Consider the following 20133-nt stretch of genomic DNA (forward strand, 5'->3'; position numbering starts at 1 on the left):
CACGGGGGGAAAATGAGGCACAGGCTGGCGAGGAGAGCTGAGGCTGCCATGGAGACTGCCCGCCCCGGGGTTTCTCAGGAAAGGAGAGAAATAGGCTGACAGGTCAGGGGTCCACTGAGAAAAACTCACCCCTGTGGCTGCTCCTCTGATGCCAGCCTCCCACAGGATGCCACCTGTCCTTTCTTCTCTTTCTCCGGGTGTTTCCTGGCAATCTCACTCATGGTTTCACTGCCATCTCCAAGCTGATGACTCCTGTCCCAGGCCTCTGCCCACCACGTGCCAGCATCTGTGTGTCCCCAGGCTCCGCCTTGGGGAGGATCTGAGTGTTCCCTCTCTTGGTGGCCCCACCATCCAGCCAGTCACCAAGCCAGCCAGGAACCCAGAAGCCACCCTGCCCCTCCCTCTCCCTCCTGTTGCTGACGGAGACCTGCAGAGCCAGCCCCCTCCCCTCTGCCCCTTGCCCTCGCCCGCTCCTTTTGCCCGGGCCGTGCCGTGGCCACGACCTCAAACAGGCCTCCTGGCCCCTCTCATGCTCCCAGCTGCTGCCGCAGTCACGTTCTGACAACATTAATCTGGTCGGGATTTCTCCACCCCAGTGACAAAAGAATGAAGCTCAAGCTCGTTAGTTTTTCACATGGTTTTGCTCTGACCTATTTTTGCACCTTGCTTCTTAGCCAGACCGGCTTACGTGTTTCCCACATGCGCGGGCTGCCTTTGCCTCCCTGTCTTTGCTTATGCAGGTCCCTGTTCCTGGAGAAAGAGGTTTCTTCCCTGTCCTCGTCCCCCCCCCCCCCCGCCCCATCCCTGACTCCCACCACCACCCTCTGTCTGGCCGGCAGCCTGTCCTCTTCCTGCACAACCCAGCCGTCCCATCTTCAAGAGGAAACATTTATTCTTTCTTTCCTTGTATCCTCACTGCTCCTTTCATCCCAAATGCTTTTAGTAGTCTCCACAGCTGTCTACCCTACCAGATTGCAATGCCCTCGGCCAGCGGGCAGGGGGTCCCGGCTCCAGGTGGAGGAGGGTGGGCGTGGCCTCCTGCAATAGTCACCTCCAGGAGGCCCCAGGTGGGCTAAGAGCCATGCTGACTGCAAATGCAATGCATTTAATCAAAGGCCTAAAAGTACCCCGTTAAACCTTGCCTCTCTTATTCTCCCTAATATGCTCTCTGCTCCTTTTCCTGGCTTCTCCCTACCCCTTTTTCCTCCTGCAGGAACTCACAGCAGCTACAAGGCGCACCTGCCCTCGTTCCCTCCTCCTTTGTATCTCTTTCCCCCGGCCAGGCCTTCCAGGCCTTGCTTGTGTCTACCTGCTTCTGATGGTGTCAGCTTGTCAGCTGCAGACACGGTCACCTGCTTGGGAGAATTTAGCCAAGAGGATAGTGACATTGATAAATGAGGTCACGGAAGGAGGAAAATGTTGCCATTTCAGACCTGCAATATCAATTGGATGTAACACCCATATTAAGGTCCTTGGGTTGTAATGCTAGTTAAAAGTTCTAAAAATAAAAGAAGATAATAATCATGTAAGTGCATGATTATTATCACTTCCCTCAAGAGGAAGTGCTTCCCTCAAGAGGCAGTATTTGTTTTTCCTCTTAAGACATAAGGCAGGCCAGGGTGGTGGCTCATGCCTCTAATCCTGGCACTCTGGGGAGGCTGAGGCAGGAGGATCCCTTGAGCCCAGCAGTGAGGTTGCAGTGAGCTATAGTGATGCCACTGCACTCTGTACTCAGTGAACTATGGTGATGCCACTCAAGACTCTGTCTCAAAAAAAAAAGAAAAAAAGACACAAGGCATCCTGGCCCCCAAATCCCCTGAACATCCATTTATACCCCTGCTGGAGGGACAACAGCTAGAGGGGGAGCCAGGCTACGCCCCACTTGGTGGGAATGCCAGGACCACGAGCCTCCTGGGTGCCGCGCTCCCTCTTCAGGCCCCACGAGCCCAGGGCAAGTTCCCACAGACCCCTGCTCCCTTCTGCAGAGTGCTGGGAGAGGACAACTGCAGATCCCACCCCTCCTCAAGGGGGAGACCCATCTGCCCTGTGCACTGAGGGCAGCCTCACGGGAACAGGGGTAAGGGATCTGCCAGGCTCCACACAAGGGACCAAAAACAGTGTGCAGAGTCAGCCCCGAAGCCAAATGGGATCAATGCAATTTTCTTCTCTGTTTAATGATTTTTAATAGCAGGAATTTTGACGAGGTATAAATGGGTGTAAATAGTTCAAAGCCCAAAGGAGACACTTAATCATGACTTTAAAACTCTATTCACTTGGAACAGACACTAGCCCAAGCAGTTTTCTGGTTGCCTTGTCCCTGGAACTGTCATCTATTGTGGCTGACTGCTGAAGAGGAGATGAAACCAAATAGAAGGCTGTAAGCAGTCCCTCTGCTCTGATTACAAATAAATTAGGGATCTCAGGATCTGTTCACAGCTGTAATGAGGGTGCAGAGAGACATGCAGAAATTCTGTTTCTTACATTAAAGCGAGGAACTTGGCAGGGCTTTAAGGATTATCTAATCCAACCTTCTCATTTTGCAGCAGTGGAACGTGAGGCTCAGAGAGGCCAAGTGATGTGCCCACGACCACAGAGCTGAAGGCAAAACCGAGCACAGCCTGGTCAGCCCAGCGCCCTTCCCACTGAGTCACCACGGCCTTCGGAAGGACTCGCGCTCTAAGTCTGGGTTTAGTAACGCTAAGACTGGCTCCACACGCCCCCAGCAATATTCACACTCAAGCAGCCAGGGCACTCAGGGTTACCTGGTACCCTATGTCCTGCTGAGGCGTTACTTCAGCAGCAGGGACGGTGGCCCCTGGTGGGACAGGATGCGGTTGGCAGGGCTGGCTGTCAGAGCCACAGAGCAGGGCAGTGTGCGGGGGGGGGGGGTGCTGCAGGGGTGTCTGTTTCTAGAGGGCTCCAAGAATACATGGCCATGCCTTCTACAGAGAAGGCTAGTAGCTCTAGGTCCTGGCAAAAAAGGGACCCCACCTCTGTATGCCTGCAAAGAATAGACACAGCCCAGCCTTTCTCAGCAAATCCGGCCCCCAACTTTGAATGCTCTTGTTGTGTTTGCCGCTGCATATGTAATTGAAGTGCCTCCAAGAAGCGCAGATAATTTTTTTCCATTTAATCTGCATACTTTTCGAGGCTGGAGTCCTGAGTGTGTCAGTGCTACTGCTTGTTCCTGAGTCGCGGCACGGAGAGGAAAGTGCAGCAATCAGACATAACGGTTCGGCGGAGCCTGCCTCAATGCTTGCACAGTAGTGTGTTAATGAGTGTTAAAACTGACAGCACAAACACGGCGTTCTCGGTTTTTAAAATTACAACTCTGTAACAAGTCATGCTGTTAAAACATGCAAGAAATGCCAGTTAAGCCTTCAAGTAGATAACACACAGCCTGCACAGATCACCGCTATCCCAAAGTGCGTAACAACTTATTTTCTTTGAAATGAGGCAAAAATTAGCAGGTAGTTCAATTACTTGAGTGCTAAGATAAGTAGAAATAACAAATTCAAATGTTAAATACCAATTACTACCTTATGAGCTACAATTCAGCTCGGCATTACAACATGCCCTTCCTCAGTAGCAAACCCCGGGAAATGGAGGGTTTGGCGGAAAACACAGACCTATAACTGATATGCATTTGTGCAATAGATGTGTGTCACTCCCCAACCCAGCCCTTCCAAAATGCTCATCACATATATCATGAGACAAGCCTGCTCCATATATTTGTCCCAATGGCATTGAAAATAATAACCTTCAAATGTTGGGAGTGAAGCCGAGTTCAAGCCAATAGCTGCAAATAAATGATCTCCAGTTTTTACTGAGTCCCCCCTAAAGGAGGTTTATGGGTCAGTCTGACAGCTTGGTGGCATTAAGATGTCACCTCATATTAATAGTCTTTGCTCCAAGAACAGAGCAGAATGTTAACCTGACCCTCCCTCCCTGGTTAGCTTCAGGGACTAGAGGAAACTGTTATATTAGATGTTATCTTGCAAAGTCATGCAAAGGTCCCATTGAGGGCACTTGTGACCTTCTTAGGTTGGTGGGACTCTGGGGGAGGGGAAGACTATTTCTCCCTGCATCCCGGTTTAGTCTCCATCCTTTGTGGGAATGAACTCCAGCGTTCAAGCTAGGTGTGTTGTTCTGTCTCCCACTTATCTGAAACTACCACTTGGAAAACTCAATGCTATTGGGACATTCTCATGCTCAGAAGTGATTGGCGGTCCAGGTGGGCAAAGTAACATTTTATACAAGTATATATATATATATATATATATGTACAAGAGATGTTAAAAAGATAGTCTCTAAAGCACTTTGGGATTCTTCCAAAGAAAGGCACCAGATAAATGCAAGTCATTACCAAAAAGAAAAGTCAAGTTATCCAGCTTTCACATCTGCAAAGGTACCCACTAGGGTACCTCTTTTTTTGGTGGTAAACCATCTTGTTAGGAAAAATACTCATGAGAGTGACTGAGTTATTCTGCCTCCTTCCTTGTTTCCATTTTGCATAATAAGCTTCATGGTCAGCGACCATGGAGACCACACTCAGGTGACCTGATACCAGCAGCCTTGGCAAACTGAACAGTCTTCACAAGTTTGTACTATCACCTGCCTTCGGTGCAGATTTGGGGGCTGATTTGCCTTTGGGGCTGATTTTGTTAATTTTATGCCTTCCAGTGCTGGAAACATCAGCCAAAGCCAAGTGTGTTCCCTGTGCAAATTCTGAAAAATAGCTTTGCTCCTCTGATTTAGTGGCCACTTGCCTCAACATCATCTCATCTTTCCTGATGCTTCTAAGAACAGGTATAGACACTGGGAGGTGTCCACCTCCTGCCAACCCTTCCTTCCCAGGTGACTCCAGTCTGATCGAAGGATTTGAACTGGGGACTCAAGGGCGTAAGTGATGAGTGCACTAATCCAACAAATCGCCCGTGCTATAGTAGCCATGGCAACCACCAGTACACAAACCTCTTAGAATATCCTCTCCACACCTCTGTGAGGTATGTGTTTTTCTTGGTCAACTAAAATACAGAATGGAACTTCTGAAAGGGAGACCCAAGCCTTGGATAAAAAGCTTGGCTAACTCCACGATCAATCCTCTGGATTCTACAGCCCTTTCAAAGACCAAACTTAATGACAGCCACAGGAAAACCATCAGATTACCACGAAGATGGTGGAAAAGGATTATTTTTACACAGGGCCCAGGTTCCCCTTGTTCACAACGTCACATGCTGATTAACCGAAGAAGAGGGGGTGCATTTTGGAAAAGGAAACAATTGTCTCCATTCAACACAAGTTTAGAAGCCTTTTGAATACCATTAAGCTTTTCAAGAAGTTTACAAGTATTTATGACATTGTATGAAGTAGCAATTTTTTGTTTGACGGCTCTTTCCTTTCTCTTGGTCTCTACCTACTCTCCCACAACAAAAGGCAGGTGAAATGGAAACAAGAACTGCAGTGTTTCCATCCTCAGCAAGCCACACCACCTTCACGCACGTCTACATTCTGAGTATTTACTTCCGTACCACCACCAGGTTTCCATGTCATGGCAGGAACTCCAGGGCAGTCATGGCATCATCTACAATATACCGTATCCTAGGAGCAAAACTATTTGAGTAAATCCTGCTTGGAAATAAAAGGGCTCTCATTTTATGAGCTTTCAGAGCAGGCAACAAAAGTATTTAAGCTACTGCTCTTGCTAGCAACACAACAATGTTCACCTCGGGGAGACAACACGACAGTAAACCTTTTTTTAGTTGAGAAAGACAAAACACGACCTTATTCCTAAACATCTTAAAAAATAAATATTTTAAAAACATGCTACTGTCTAAGACAAGCAAAGTTTGGTCACATGTCCTAGACCAGGAACTTCACCCAGAAAGAATGCACGTCTCTACGATCACTGTAGGACAGACGGGGCTTGGCCATGGAGGAGAAGCTTCAGCTTCCACTGAATTGGCTTTAAGCACCCTGGTGTTTGAACTGTTTAGCTGAAGCCCCTGTCTCTGACACATCCGTTCTTAGAAAGAAAAAAAAAATTCAGTCTTCACTACATGTTTAACTAAGTAACGTTCTCTAAAGAGTGACATTTACCAGATGAACATCAGTGTACATCACCAAAAGATGATTGGGGCACCCATGCAAGCCACAGAGCTACAGATCATTTATAAAAAACAATTCACAGACTTGCATTGGTCAAGTGTGCTTAACTTGCATTCTCTTTGTTTTGGTATTAAAACTAAATGAAAGCAATGGATAAAGAACTGAGATTTTGTTTTCACATGACTGTGAGCAAAATCTCGTGATATCCTTGCCAACCTCATAGATGCATTTCCACTGGACAGACTCATGGGGACTTTTTGTACAGAACTCACAGGACAACCTCAGAAACAGGAGCACAACAACTCACAGACAGTACCAGGCCACAAGCACTAGAATAGTGTACACAAAGAACAGAAAAATTAGCATTCTGGGTGTACTCATCTGGCAGAAAGGTGAACATTTTATGCCCACGATGCAAAGACCAGTGAGTGTCATTTCGTTGAAAGGTGCAAAGGCATGGTGTCAGACACACCACCCTCTAAAAATGATTCTAAATACTGTAAAAGAAACCTGGGGTGCATATCCCATGCATCTCTCCCCTCTGGGGCTGGGCATACTCCTTACACCATAACCCTAAGGTGCCTGGACTGTGCCAGAGGCACAAGAGGCAGCTCAGCAATGTGGGACGGAGGGTGACAAATCCTCCCAGCTAATGTAGGGAATCATTTAAACTTAGTTCACTTGGTGAGCTCCTGCTCATGTTCGTCAGGCTTGCCATCAGGGATTTAACTTTATGGGCATAGTAGTCCCTTAAATTGACAGAAGGGACCTCCTTCATTCCATCTCCAAAGTCACAGCTGCGCATGGCACTTTCAAGTTGCTTTTGGCGCCGGTAGAAGTGGGAGAACTTGTTGAAGATCAAGGTGATGGGCAGTACCACCACAAGGATACCTGCCAAGATGCAGGCAGAGGCAGTCAGCTTCCCTGCTGTGGTCCCTGGGACCACATCCCCGTACCCCACTGTGGTCATGCTGACAGTGGCCCACCACCAGCAGGCAGGGATGGTGGCCAGGCCCTCATTCTCCTCCTTTTCAATGGTGTAGGCGACCACGGAGAAGATGGAGATCCCCACAGAGAGGTAGAGCAGGAGCAGCCCTACTTCTTTGTAGCTGTATTTCAAGGTGGCCCCCAGGGAGCGGAGGCCGGTGGAGTGTCTGGCCAGCTTTAAGATGCGGAAGATCCGCATCAGCCTCAGGACCTGGGCCACCCTGCCCAAGTTGGCCAAGGTAGGCGTGCTCTCCACCACCAGGTTCACCACCAGAGTGATGTAAAAGGGGACAATGGACATGAGGTCAATAAGGTTTAGGGCATTCTTGAAGAACTTGAGGAAGTCAGGGGCCACAGCAAACCTGGCCACCAGCTCAAATGTGAACCAGGCGATGCCAAAGTGCTCCACAATCTCGAACCTGGGGTCTTCACCAGGGTTGCCCTGGCTGTCGGGGATTTGGAAGTCCGGCAGGCTATTGAGGCACATGGTGATGATGGACCCCAGAACCACCAGGATGGACAGGATGCTGAAGACCCTGCTCAGGACTGAGTAGCCGGGGTTGTCCAGCGCCAGCCACAGCTGCCTGCGGAAGTTGCCCAGAGGCTGCCCATCAAACTTGGAGGCATCGTTGTAGAAAGCGAGGATCTCATCGAAGGAGGACGTGGTGCTCTCCTGGTCGCTCTGCTCGTCCCACTTCTCCTGCTCGGGCTCCACTTTGCGGCCGTGGTAGCTGTAACTGCAGCAGGAGTCGATGAAGAACTCGTTGATGCCCCAGTACTCGATCTCCTGGCTGAAGGAGAAGACGCACAGCTCGGCCATGACGTGAAGCTTGCCGGTGTGATAGAAATGCAACACGTAGGGGAAGAGCTCCGGGTTGCGGTCGAAGTAGAACTCACGCTGGACGTCGTCGTAGTCGTCGCAGAGCTCCAGGATGGCCTCGCGCGAGTGGCAGAGCAGCAGGCGGCCCAGGCGCGTCTCGGGGAAGCGCAGCAGCGTGTGAGAGCGCAGCCTCCTCTTGAAGCCGCCTACATTGATGCGGATCTCTCCATCCTCGACGTTGGCCTCCGACACGTCCCACAGGCTCTGGCCGGTCATGCTGGAGACGCCCAGCCGCCCGCGCCGCGCGGGGGCGCTACACCTGGAAGCGGAGAAACCGCGTCCGCCAGAGCGCCGGGGCTCCCGGCCCCAGCGCCCCTGTCTCCCCACCCGCCCCTGCGGGCCCAGTCCTCTCTAGGTGGGTCTCTGGGTGCTGAAGGGCACTGGGGTGGGAGAGCCGTTCTGTGGGGTTTGGACTCTCCCAAGGGCAGGCTGGGGTGGGCATGTTTCTACTAGCATGGCTGTGCCTCCGCCCCCACCCCGGGGGTCCTGGCGATCGCTTTTCGCGTGCAGGGGTCGCGCCCGCGGCTCTGAGAGCCCAGGGGGCCGTATGCGACCTTGCCCGTGGGCAGGCGGAGGAGACGCCCCCGCCCGCTCGCCGCAGACAGGCGGGACCGGAGCTGAGATACGCACGGGCAGGGCTGGGCCGACTTGGGGGGGCGCGTAGCTCTGGGAGGGGGGCGGGCGGGGAAATTCTCTCGAGTCTGTACACCCGGGCCGGGGGGACGGGGTGGCCCGGCCTTCCCTGCGCCCGGCTCCCACGACTGGAGCCCTCGCCCCCCGCCCGGTCTCCCCGCCGCCTGGCGCGGTGCCCTGGGGCCGCGTGCGCTGCGCCTTAGCCGGCGGAGCTGCCCGGGCTCGCCCCGCGCGTTCTGGAAGCGCTTACCTGGGAGCTCCGGCGCCCGCGGCCGAGGCCGGCGGGAAACTTCCCCGACCTGCTGGCGAGCATCGCGGCGGTGGCCGCTGCTGGCTGTGCGTGTGCGCGCGGGTGCGAGTGTGTGCGCCTGTGTGTGCGCCCGGCGGGCCGGCGGGCGGGGTCCGCCGAGCGTCTCCTCCAGTCTCCGGCCGGGCACGCCGCCGCCGCCCGCAGTTGCGGCAGGCTCACAGGTGGCCGCGTGGTCCCGCCGCTCGCGGAGCCCCCCTCTGCGGATCCCTGCGCCCCTCACCCGCCGAGACAGGCAGGAGCCCGCGCCGCAGGCGACCGCGGAGCCAGGGCGGGGGCCGAGCCGAGGTGCCTGGGCGCGGGCCCCGCGCTGGGCGCGGCGCGGTGGTGCTGAACGGACAGCTCCGCGCGCCCAGTCCGGGCGCGGCCGCCGCCCCAGACTCGGAAGATGCAGTAGCCGCCGCGGCTTCTCAGCGCTTCTCTGGCGCGTCACCGCGATCCCCTTGCGCCCCGGGCTCCCGTGCGGGGCTGACACCTTTCCCTACCCTTCCATCCCCCGGTGACAGCTGTTTTTGTCCCCACCCCCAGGGCTCAGGCAGGGGGCTGCCTACGGTGACCTTTCTCCGCGGGGTCTGATGGGGGCAGGGCTGGAGAATAAGGGGCGACTTGCGCAGCAAGGCTGGACCAGAGGAACTCCGGGTTTCCCTTTTTAGGGACCTGAGCAAAAGTTTCCTGAAGCCAAGGGTGGGGTTGTTGGGGACGAGAGCTGGAGGGGAGCAGAGGAATCAGGGAACCCCGTGGGGGAGCTTGGCTTAGCTTGCGGGGGGGCGAGAGCGCAGGGCTCCCCGCGTGGGAGGGAGTCACGGAGTGACCTTTGGGAGCTCGGTGTGGGCACCGTGTGTGCGCAGGCTGGGTGGTGTGTGGGCCGCGGGGGAGTGTACGGATGTGTGTGTGTGTGTTTGTAGGCTGAGGACACTAGGAGTTTTCAGTGTCTGTGTGTGTACAGCCTTGACAAAAATGGGTCCCCTGACGGGTGGGGAGATGTGTGCAGTGTGTCAGTACAGGAGGAACCTGGGACATGTGTCAGTGCTGTGTGTGTATATAATAGGGAACCGAGTGCCCTGCGCACAGTGTGCTGTGGACATTGTAGTATTCAGTGGGACTGTGACAGGTGTGGGTAATCTATTGAGAGATGTGTGTGCGCGGACAGTGGGGACTGGGGGTGTGAGATCAGTGTAGGTGTGCTCAGGATCTGTGTCCTCATTCCCAAGATCTGAGATCTGAGCTCTTGATCTCCTAAGATTGTCCTTAAGGCCCTGCCTACTGGGCTGAGCTGAGAAATGGACCCACAGTCCCTGGGGAGCTCCCTCCCTTTGGTCCCTCAGGCCTTCTGCATGGTGTCCATTTGCAAAGACTGGAGCACTATGAGGTGTGTGAGCTTAGCAGGGGGCTAGCGTCTACATGTCTTGGTCAGAAGTCCTGGGAAAGCCCTTCCGGCATGGCTCTGGACTCACAGGGCAACCACTACAGCCACAGTGGGAAGCACATCCTTGACGTGCCCTGGCAATGCCATCCCAGCTGGAGATATGCCCTGTGTCACTCCAGAGTGCTTTGGGCCTCCTTGGAGGGCCTGGGGATGGCCCTTGATCTGGCTTCAGGTGGGGGCTCCTGCATCCAAGCCTGCATCCCTGTGCCAGCCACTTGCATCTGGATACACGTGTGGGTGCGTGTGCAGTTGTACTGCCGCCGAGAGGGCTCCACACCCGTGCCCTGCAGGCGTCTGCAAGTGTGGGGGCTGCAGGGAGGCAGCCATGTGGGAGGGAGAATAGGGCAGTGAGAGCCATGTAAGCTTCCTGTCTCGTGTCTGATGCTGGAGGGGTGTGTGTGTGTGTCTGTGTGTGTGTCTTCGTCTCTATCTCCTTTTCTTTCAGGGGCTGTGTTGGGGGTATACTCACCCCATCCTCTGTGTACGTCAGCTGGATCTATCATCTGAAGTCTGGGGCTTCACACGAGCACACTGCACACCTGCCTGGGGTACAGTCTGGAGGCTCCTGGGTCTCCTCCGGCAGGGTGCCAGCATGTGTTTACATGCATGTGTAATCACTGTGTTGCAGCCCCTTCCACCCTTTTTTAATCCCACTCCACCCCACACACACGTTGGGGATGATGGTGGCTGTGAAGTCTCACTGCTGCAGGTGCCCTGGGCGGCAGCCCTGGCGGACAGCCTAGACAGGCTTTGTGAGCCCTGTGGCTTCCTGCAGCCCTCACCCTCTCCTCTCACTATAGGCTGCCTTCTGACTCCTCCAAATCTCACGGCCCCCTTCTGCTTCACTGCCACATGCCTGTGTGGCTTCTGCTGCATGCCACTGTTCCCAGCCACTCCCATTCCATTGGCCTCAGCTCCTCACTCTTTTGGTTTATTTCAATGCATAAATCACCTTCTCCTGCTGTATTTGGAGGGTCCCTCCTCCTAGACATGCTTGGGTTCGATTACTCTGGGGTTTTCCTCTCTCCCCTGCTTTATTTATCTGCCTGCCTCCTTCTGTTCCAGTCTGTTTTTGTTCTTGCTCATTCCTTCATCCTTTTCGGTAGTAGGAGATTTTGCCCATGGAGAGAGAGTCCCTGTGCCTTCTGTTTCTCTTTGTTTCTCCCACACTCACGGCCACCCGACCAGCAGACCACTAGTGGTCTCCCCAGGCTCTCCCCCTCCTATCTCTGTAATACGGGCCACTCTGTGTCCCTCTCAGCTCTGCCCCGCTCCTTCCAACCCCCACCGCCTCCTGCCTTTCCTTCCAGCCTCCCTTCCTTCCTCTCTCCCTCCCTGTTGTCTCCTCCCCAGCTGGGAGAGCTGTGCCAGCATGCCCCAGGCTACACTGGGGCCCCGGTCTAGTCTGCACCTGCCCTTTGAGAGCTTTTCCTGTGAGGCTGGAGTCAGGGACAAGCCCCCATGCCTGCCTTCCCTTGAATGGCAAAGTGAACTTGGAGCCCGCAGGGAGAAGCCTGAGTTTGGGGCACATCAGTTATTTCTTGGAAAGGCTGAGGCAGAAGCTCTGTGGGTCTGACAGATGCCTTTGCAGAGGGTTAAGTGTATGTGACAGGCAGAGCCACTTGTTTATTTCCCAGTCACTGTGCTGAAGAGAAATGGAGCCATCCGCCTCCTTCTGTACCGGGGAAGCTGGCTTTGTTTATGGTTTATTTAGAGGTCTGAGCCCTGCTCTTAAAATACAGCCACCTGCTCCAGGCGCATGTTGAGGCCTGCCTCTGGGCTGGCCTAGCCCGCTGTGGAGATTGTGAGGGGGCCGAGGCACCCCGGGAAGGGGGATGAAGGGACCCCAGGTGGTGGCCCAGATCCTTGCACCTGGGCGACTATTATCTCTGCCTGCCCTGCCAACGCTGATCTCTCAGCTGAGCCCACACATCTCAGACTCAGCTTTTCTCCCCCTGACAGGCGAGGGGGCTGCCTTGGCGGCTTGGCTGAGGGAGCAGGGCTGCCTGACCTACATTCTCCCGTACAGGGAAGAGCTGAGTGCTATCCTTCCCCGGGTGTGAGCACAGGGCTGCCCACTAGCCCGATGGAGTGGACTGTTCCCCTGTGTCTGGCCTGCTCCCCATCCCCCCACCCGCGCCACCCGCCACATGCACACTGCAGCCAGCGTGTCTCTTAAAAGCACAAAACCAGGTCATGGCATTCCCTCCTGAACACCTTCCCGGGGCTTCCCGTTGCCCCGACAATGAAAGCCACTTCCTTCCCACAGCTCCAAGACTGCCCGAGGTGCGCCCCAGCTCGGCTCCAGCCTCGTGCCCCGGGCTCCCGTGCAGGGCCTTTGCACCTGCTGCCCTCTCTGCTTGTCAGGGCAGCTCACATGGCAGCCTCCTCGTCACTCGGGTCTCAATTTAAATGTCACCTCCTCAGAGAGGCCTGACTGCCCAACCTAAACTTGGCACCTCAGTCAGCTTCGATCATCACCATAACAGCACTTACATTAAATGGTTATCGAATACATTAAATAGTTGTTGAATGGTGAACGCATGAAGCTCTAGCTGCTGTCTTAAGTTACTCTGTGCCAGCCAGTCTTGGCCTCACTCTTCTTCTTCCTCCTGGTGGATCAAGAAGGGGAGTTGCATGCCCGGGACCCCAGAACAGGCTCTGGGCTGCTCTCCCAAGCAAGTGATCAGCATGGTGGAGCAGGGCCCTAGCTGTGGGTTCGAATCTCCTGGGAGCTTTTAAAACAGCCAGCACTCCTAGAAGCCTTGGGCCTCACTCCAGACCTCCTGGTACAGGGCCCCGGGGACCAGTGTTTTCTTAATCTCCCTAAGTGCCTCCAATGTGGAGCCAAGGCTGAGACCCCCGCAGCCTGCAGGTGTGGACAGAGAGCCACATGCCCATGAGCCGGCAGCCCGGCGGACACCCACCCGCCACCCCAACTCTTGGGACAGAGCCCCCTGCCATGGGGCACTATAGAGGCTGTGTGCCTTTGTCACCACCTCCCCATCCTCGCCTCACAAGGGGTTCCCTGTGCCTGCGCCTCTCAGAATACTTTTCCTCAGAGACAATTTGTGATTAGCAATAATCACAGTTTCTTTTCCTCCTAGGAAGGGGATCAGCCCCGGAGCCTTTTTTATTTGATGGTGGTGAAGGGCTGGCTGGCCTCTCTGGGTGGATGTACAGGGACGCCGCTGGGGGAGGCAGGCCAGGAGGAGGTGGGGGCGGGGGGGAGGGGGGACCAGGACACCGGCATGGGGGAGGGGCAGTCTCTCTCTGGGGGGAGGGACGGAATTAATAGAAAATTTGGGAAACAAAGGATTTTAAGAAATTTTGCTGCACATTATGAAAGCAATTCCTCATTTAGTGTTTTCTCAGGCGGCAACAGTAAATATGTACATAGCTTTCACATTGTTTTTGGATGCTGCACTGATTTTTTAAAAAACATATCAGTCCTTGCCTGGGCCATTTGGCTTTGTCCCCAGAGGCCACCTCCCTATCCAACGACAGCCGCTCCGTCCCTATGTGTCCCCTAGAGGCTGACAAGGGAGAGCAGGTGGTTGTTTCTGAAGGGCTCCTCCAGGAGTCCTTTAGTAAAAACGGGACCAGATCCTCCAGGCCTGGCACGTGCAGGGGAGCTCCTGAGGGGTTGGGGTCCTCCTGCAACAAGTCCCCTCTGCCCGCAGGTCTCTCTCCACCTGCCCCGCCAGGCACCGTCCCTTGGGGCTCTTCACTGAATTCCTCAGAACATCCTGGGACAAGGCTGAAATAATTAAGAGAAGCTTGATTAAATTTAGACTGAGTCACCACAAGGGAAATTAGCAAGAGGACAACATGCCTGGAAATGTACTGAAACCACCTCCCTCTAGGGGACCCCTCTTGGCCCCACTCTCATCTGCTTCAGGGATGCTCCTGAAAGCCCACCGTGCAGAGGTCGGGGCCCAGAGACCCAGAAGCCCCCTCTCCATCTGCCTCAGGCGTGTCCTCCGACTTCTGCAGTCTCTCCTCTCCTGAACTTTCTCTGGGTGGTTGACAGCTGAACTGAAGCCCCCAGCCCCTCCCACAGCCCTATTCTCTGGGCCCCCTGGGATGCCAGGTTCAGGACAATTCACCCTGAGGCTCTCCCCTGGTCCGGGCAGTGGGGGAGTCTCAGCATCTGCCCACCACTGCAGGTGACTGAGGAAGACGAAGATATGAGCAAATGAAGAGGCAGCTTCTGTGCCCTGAAGCTGCACAGTCCCAGTCCTGCGCTTTAGCCATGTATCCTCGGGCCAAACATTCACTCTCTGCGTGCCTCATTTCCTCGCCTTAAAACCTATGATAATCTCTAACTGATAAGATTATCGTGAGAATTAAAAGAAGCATTAAAGAGCTATATACCAAGAGCCTGGCACAGAGCATGCGCTTAAAATGTTAGCCATGGCGAGTGCCAATTATTGAGCACTGATGCCACGTCAGCTCTGTGCTAAGCTCTCCGCTGGCCTCTTGCCCCCACTTTGGTACTATTAGTACCTCATTTCACCGACGCCCATTAAGTGAGGTATTTAGACTCACACGTGTCTCTGTGGTTCCAAAGTCTACACTCTGAACTATCTCAAGTAGGTGCAGGATTAATTAGGGAGGGCTAACTACTGTTTCAAACAACCCCCAAGCCCCAGGGGCTTAACATAATGCAGCAGTCCCCTCTATCTGCAGGGGAGACGTTTCAAGACTCTAAGTGGATGCCTGAACCTCAAATAGTACTGAACCCTATCTATACTATGTTTTTTTCCTATACACACATACCTCTAATAAAGTTTAATTTATAAATTAGGCACAATAAGTGATTAACAACAATAACTAATAATAAAATAGAGCACTTATAACAATATGCCAGCATCACTACTCTTACACTCTAGGGCCACTGTTACTTGAACACAGGTGCCACAATACCACGGCCGCTAGCTGATCTGGTAACCAAGATGGCTCCTAAGTGACCGAGGGGCAGGGAGAGGCTGCAGTGTGGATACACTGGACAAAGGATAACTCACGTCCTGGGCGGGACAGCATGAGATTTTGTCATATTATTCAGAACAGCGCGCAATTTAAAACTTAGGAATTGTTTATTTCTGGACTTTTCCATTGAATACTTTTGGACTGCAGGCAGCCAAGACCTTGGAAAGTGGAAGCACAGATGAAGGGGAGCTACTGAAAAACAATGATTTCTTGCTCGTGTGACAGGAGTAACCTATGGGGATTCCAGGGGGACCCAGGCTCCTTCACCTAGAGCTCTGCCAACTTCTAGGGCCTCCGAATCCTGTCCTGGCATCCTCTGTGTCACCTTGAGAGATGAGGGAAGAGACAGAGAGTGGACAATGGCGTGAGATATTTTCAAGGCTGGGTCTGGAGGTGGCAGACTTCACTTCTGTCCACATTGCTTGGCCGGAAGTCAATCACATGGCCCCTATAACCACCGGGTGGGTGTGGAGAGAGGACCTCAGAAATTGGGGGTAACAGCATTGTCTGCTGCCGATGAATAAGTAGAAGCTGGCAAACATCCTGCACTCCTTTCTCCCCAGGTGGTGTCAGGTCTCACAGGGAGGTCCCCAGTTGCTAGAAAGACTTCACTCTCCAAGTGGGCCCAGGACGCCCTGTCTCTCTAGGAGTCCTAGCTGGCCCTGAGGAATGGTCTCTCGACCCTGGATAAGACTGTTTCATTTTTCTCAGAACGACGCTTCCTGCTCTGAACTTACTCACACTGCGTGTCTGAAGAAGGTGTCAGTCTGGGTTCCAGGCTGAAGCAGCAGGGAATGGTGCAGAAGAATGTAATGAAAGGTATTAGGTAGATCACAGACTCTTGAGGCCAGAGGCAGACCTGGAAGCTACAGAGCCAGGACACACAGGCGGTTGGTGGCACGATGCACCAGTCCTGCTACGGTGCTGGGCACGATGTTTGGCAGGCACCAAGGGTGGTGGGAGGTGCTGGGAAGCTACTGCACTGACTGGCTGGACTGGCACTTAATGCACGGTCTGCATTTGTGTCTGCAGGTTGTGGCAGAGTGGAGCGCTAAGTAGGGGCTCAGGAAAGCCTGGGTGATGCCCATGGGAGGAGGCTGGCAGGGGAGCTGTACCATGCAGGAATATGGGCGGGGCAGGATCCCCCCAGACTCAGAGTAGAAGCACAAGGACCCCGCTCTAAAAACCCACTCCCTTTTTCCCTTGACCTCTACTCCTTCCCTAGTCTGGGAAGTTGGGAGAAGTAAGATCCCTTTCTGTCTTCATCATGCCCAGCTGTCCACCCCAGGACACATTCCTGGCTCCCCAAACCTCCCCTGGCTTAGAGGTGCTCGCAGCTGCTGCCCTGGCCCTCACCCTTCTGCTGTGAAAGTGACACCCGCCCACCCATCTACCCATCCGTCGCCCATCGATCCATCCCTCCATCCACCCACTTACCCATCCCACACCCTAGATGCCTCTGTGGGCTCCTGTTTCCATGGTTACCTCCAGGGCCTGAGTCTTCTCTGGGTTTGCTGAGAGATTCTCCAGCTCCAGGCTGTTCCCCACGCCAGCTTAGTTGCTGGACCCAGACCTGGATTGCTCCCGGGATCCCACCCTGCTTAGAGCTCTCGCTGCCCGCAGCTCAGAGATTGTTTGCACATTGCTCCATCAAGGTGATCAGCTTCCTGGATTTAATATAAAATCAAAAGCTCTTCAGTATTTGAACAGTGAGAGAGGTTGGGGTGGGGGGAGTGTGGCTGCCACAGTAAACCAAGTGGGAGTCCCCAGGGTAGGGAGGGCCCCTTAGTGATAATAACAAAAGCTAGCATTTCTTGGACACTTACTACATGCCAGGCACTGTTCTAAGGATTAACATCTAATGACTAGGTTAATGCACACAACAACACTGCGGGGTATGTACTACAATTATCTAACGGGGAGACAGGCACAGAAGGCTTGAGTGCCATGTTCAAGGCTACTGAACTATCCAGTGATAGAGCTGGGATTCAAAGCAAATTAGAGTGACTCCAAAGTCTGTGTTCTTATACATGGCATTCATGGCTTCTTCAGCCATTTCTACCCCCCGCCCCCCGCCCCGCCCAGGGATTCTGGAAGTTTCCCTGAGTCATTTTTTTCAAGACAGGAGGTTCCTGAACACCTCCCCAGCACTCAGCTCTGCTTGGAGCCCATATGTGAGAAGCCCACTTTCCACTCTAGGCCCACTTGGGAGCAGCTGTCAGTTGCTCATAAGCCTGGATGGGCCACAGCTGTCCTCAGAAGGGGCCCCCTGACCCCTGCCACCTAAGCTGGTCTGTCTGTGGGCTCTAGAAGCTTCCCCAGGTCAGGGCCAAGCTGAAGCTTATCCTCAGAGGCCTTCAGGAGGGTGGGAAAAAACAATCTCATTAGAGAAACCCAGCTGAGGGAAGACACAAGATGTTCCCCTCGAGTGACAGAAAACCAATTCACACTCTTTGCAGCCAAGAAATTAAGCTAATTTTTCATTTCTCTGCTTACGTGCGACTCAACTAAACATAGGAATCTAGGAATGCAAACAATGACTCGATTTTCTTAATTTAGGGCAGTTTTAATTAAATCTTGCTAAAATGACGGAGGCTCCAGATATTTTTACCATGGTAGAAAGCCATGAGATTTGGGGAGAGGAGAGGTGGGGAACACGACGATAGCAATGCTCCCTCCCCTGGCCATCCCCTGCCCTGCATGGACCTCCCACACCTCCCCCACTGAGCATGGCCCCCTAGGAGAGGATGGCTCCTTCTCTTGGGCTTCTTATTTCCTTTGCTCTTGTTTATGTTGAAGAAAACGAGCTTCCTTACATTGCATTCATTCTCATTAGCTGGGGCTGGAAAGAAAAAGTCCAATGACTTAGCAAAAGAAAAGTTTAAATTACAGAATTATTTTGGAGAAAAACTTGGATTTATCAGAAGTTCATAGTAGAAATGTTAAGATACCAAAATCAAAGGTGTCAAAGGTGGAATCTTATAGTGCTGACTGCTCACCCATAACCAGTTCTTCTCTCCCTCTGAACATATGGAAAGATTATATTTCCCCACCACCCCCAAGTTTGGAGGAATAGAGAGCTGTAGAACTGGAGGTGATTGTCACATATGGGCCAGGACGTTTAACTGCCCATGGGAGAAGTTAAATGTTAGTTAAACAGCGTTAGTGTTCTACTCCTCTGCTGTGGAAGCAACATATTAAGATGTTGATGCCCCAAGACCAAAGCAGCCCCTGGACCTACCCCATGGAGTACAGCTGCCCTGGGGTCTCCTGGATATGAGGCCAAATTTGTATTTTGTTTGGGTTATATGACTGAGTTTTGGGATGATGGGGGGTTGGTTTATTGTTTCCTACAGCAGAGCTTCTCTTATCCTGCTTAGCAAATAATGCTTTACTAGTAATCATTGTACCATAACAGCACATTATTTTAATTCTTTTATACTAGATTACTTTGGAATTTCAAAAATCATCTGTCCAGTTTAGTCTGCAATAGGATGAATAATAAACTGCAAAGTTTACTTTCGCTGGGTCTAAATAAAATTGTCAGAGAACATATTTTACTGATTAAAGCAAACCTTATATGTCAGTAAGCTTTAACATTTACTAAAATTTCAGGTTAAGGATAAAGGCAGCCCCTCAGAAGAAAAGTGGTCAGAATGGGAGTTAGATTACATTTCTCTATGAAACTGTAGGAATCGTGGTTCCAGGCATGATCATGAGTGGAAAACAGACTTTTAGAAGGTGATAGTGATTGGGTGGTTGGGAAGAAGAAAGCAAGAAGATGTCTGAAGAATTTGGAGAAGTTTTTTGGTGTGATGTGCTGCCCATCAGGAAAACCCTCATTATAATGTCTTAGTTAAGGTAATGCCAACTGATATAATAAACAAACGTATTCTGGCTCAAACATGATAGAAGTTACTTCTTATTCACATGGAGTTTGTCTTAGTCCATTTGTGCTGCTACAACAAAATATGTGAGACAGGGCAATTTATAAAGAACTGGAATTTCTCACCAATCTGAAGTCTAAGAGCTAGGTGTGAGCAGGATCGGTGTCTGGTGAGGGCTGCTGTCTGCTTCCAAGATGGTGCCTCATTGCTGCATCCTCCAGAAGGGAGGAACAATGTGTCCTCACATGGCAGAGGAGCAGAAGAGAGAGAACTTTCTCAAGCCCTTTTATGAGAGCCTGCCCTCATGATTTAATCACCCCCTAAAGGCCTATCTCTTAATATTATCACATTAGCCACTAAGTTTCAACACATGAATTTGAGGGGAACACATTCAGATCATAGTAAAGTCCAAAATTTTTTTTCTAAATTGGTGGGCAACTTGTCTGTAAGCGGTGATTCAGGGAATTGGGCTCCTCCCTCTCTTTAACATATTCCTCCAATGTTGCAGAGTTCATTGCTCAAGCCAGGGGGAGGATAAAGAAGGTAGAGATAGATGTAGGATGTTTTTGTAGGCTGGGCCTACAAGTGGTACACATCACACCCCCTGGCATGTCATTGGTCAGAATTCGGTCACATGACCACTCCTAGTTGCAAGGGAGCCTGGGAAATATTATCCAGCTGTGTAGCTAGGAGGAAGAGGAATCAGGTTTGGTATAGAGCTAGCCAGTTTATGCCACAAAAGTTCTCCATTCGGTCAAAGTTGAATTTGAGTGTGCTTTAGCATGTCACCCCATGTAGAAAGAGCTACAAATGGACCCAGTTTTGTGCAGATTATATTTGGGGATGAGGGATAGGGCTGGGTGAGATTTTGCTTAGGACACAGTCTTCTGCTTCTTAGATTAAAATAATAATC

The 20133-nt window shown here is 52.5% G+C and overlaps 1 protein-coding gene across 1 annotated transcript; it reads right to left on the minus strand.

The window, feature by feature from the left end:
• Nucleotides 1-827: 827 nt before the first annotated feature.
• On the minus strand, nucleotides 828-8259 carry KCNS2 (potassium voltage-gated channel modifier subfamily S member 2). Its single transcript, XM_012762000.2, has one exon. The coding sequence runs from the start codon at nucleotides 8189-8191 to the stop codon at nucleotides 6758-6760; it is 1434 nt and encodes a 477-aa protein (XP_012617454.1). The 5' UTR covers nucleotides 8192-8259; the 3' UTR covers nucleotides 828-6757.
• Nucleotides 8260-20133: the final 11874 nt, after the last annotated feature.

Source organism: Microcebus murinus, chromosome 7 (genome assembly GCF_040939455.1).
Source record: "Microcebus murinus isolate Inina chromosome 7, M.murinus_Inina_mat1.0, whole genome shotgun sequence".
Taxonomy (NCBI): Eukaryota; Metazoa; Chordata; class Mammalia; order Primates; family Cheirogaleidae; genus Microcebus; species Microcebus murinus.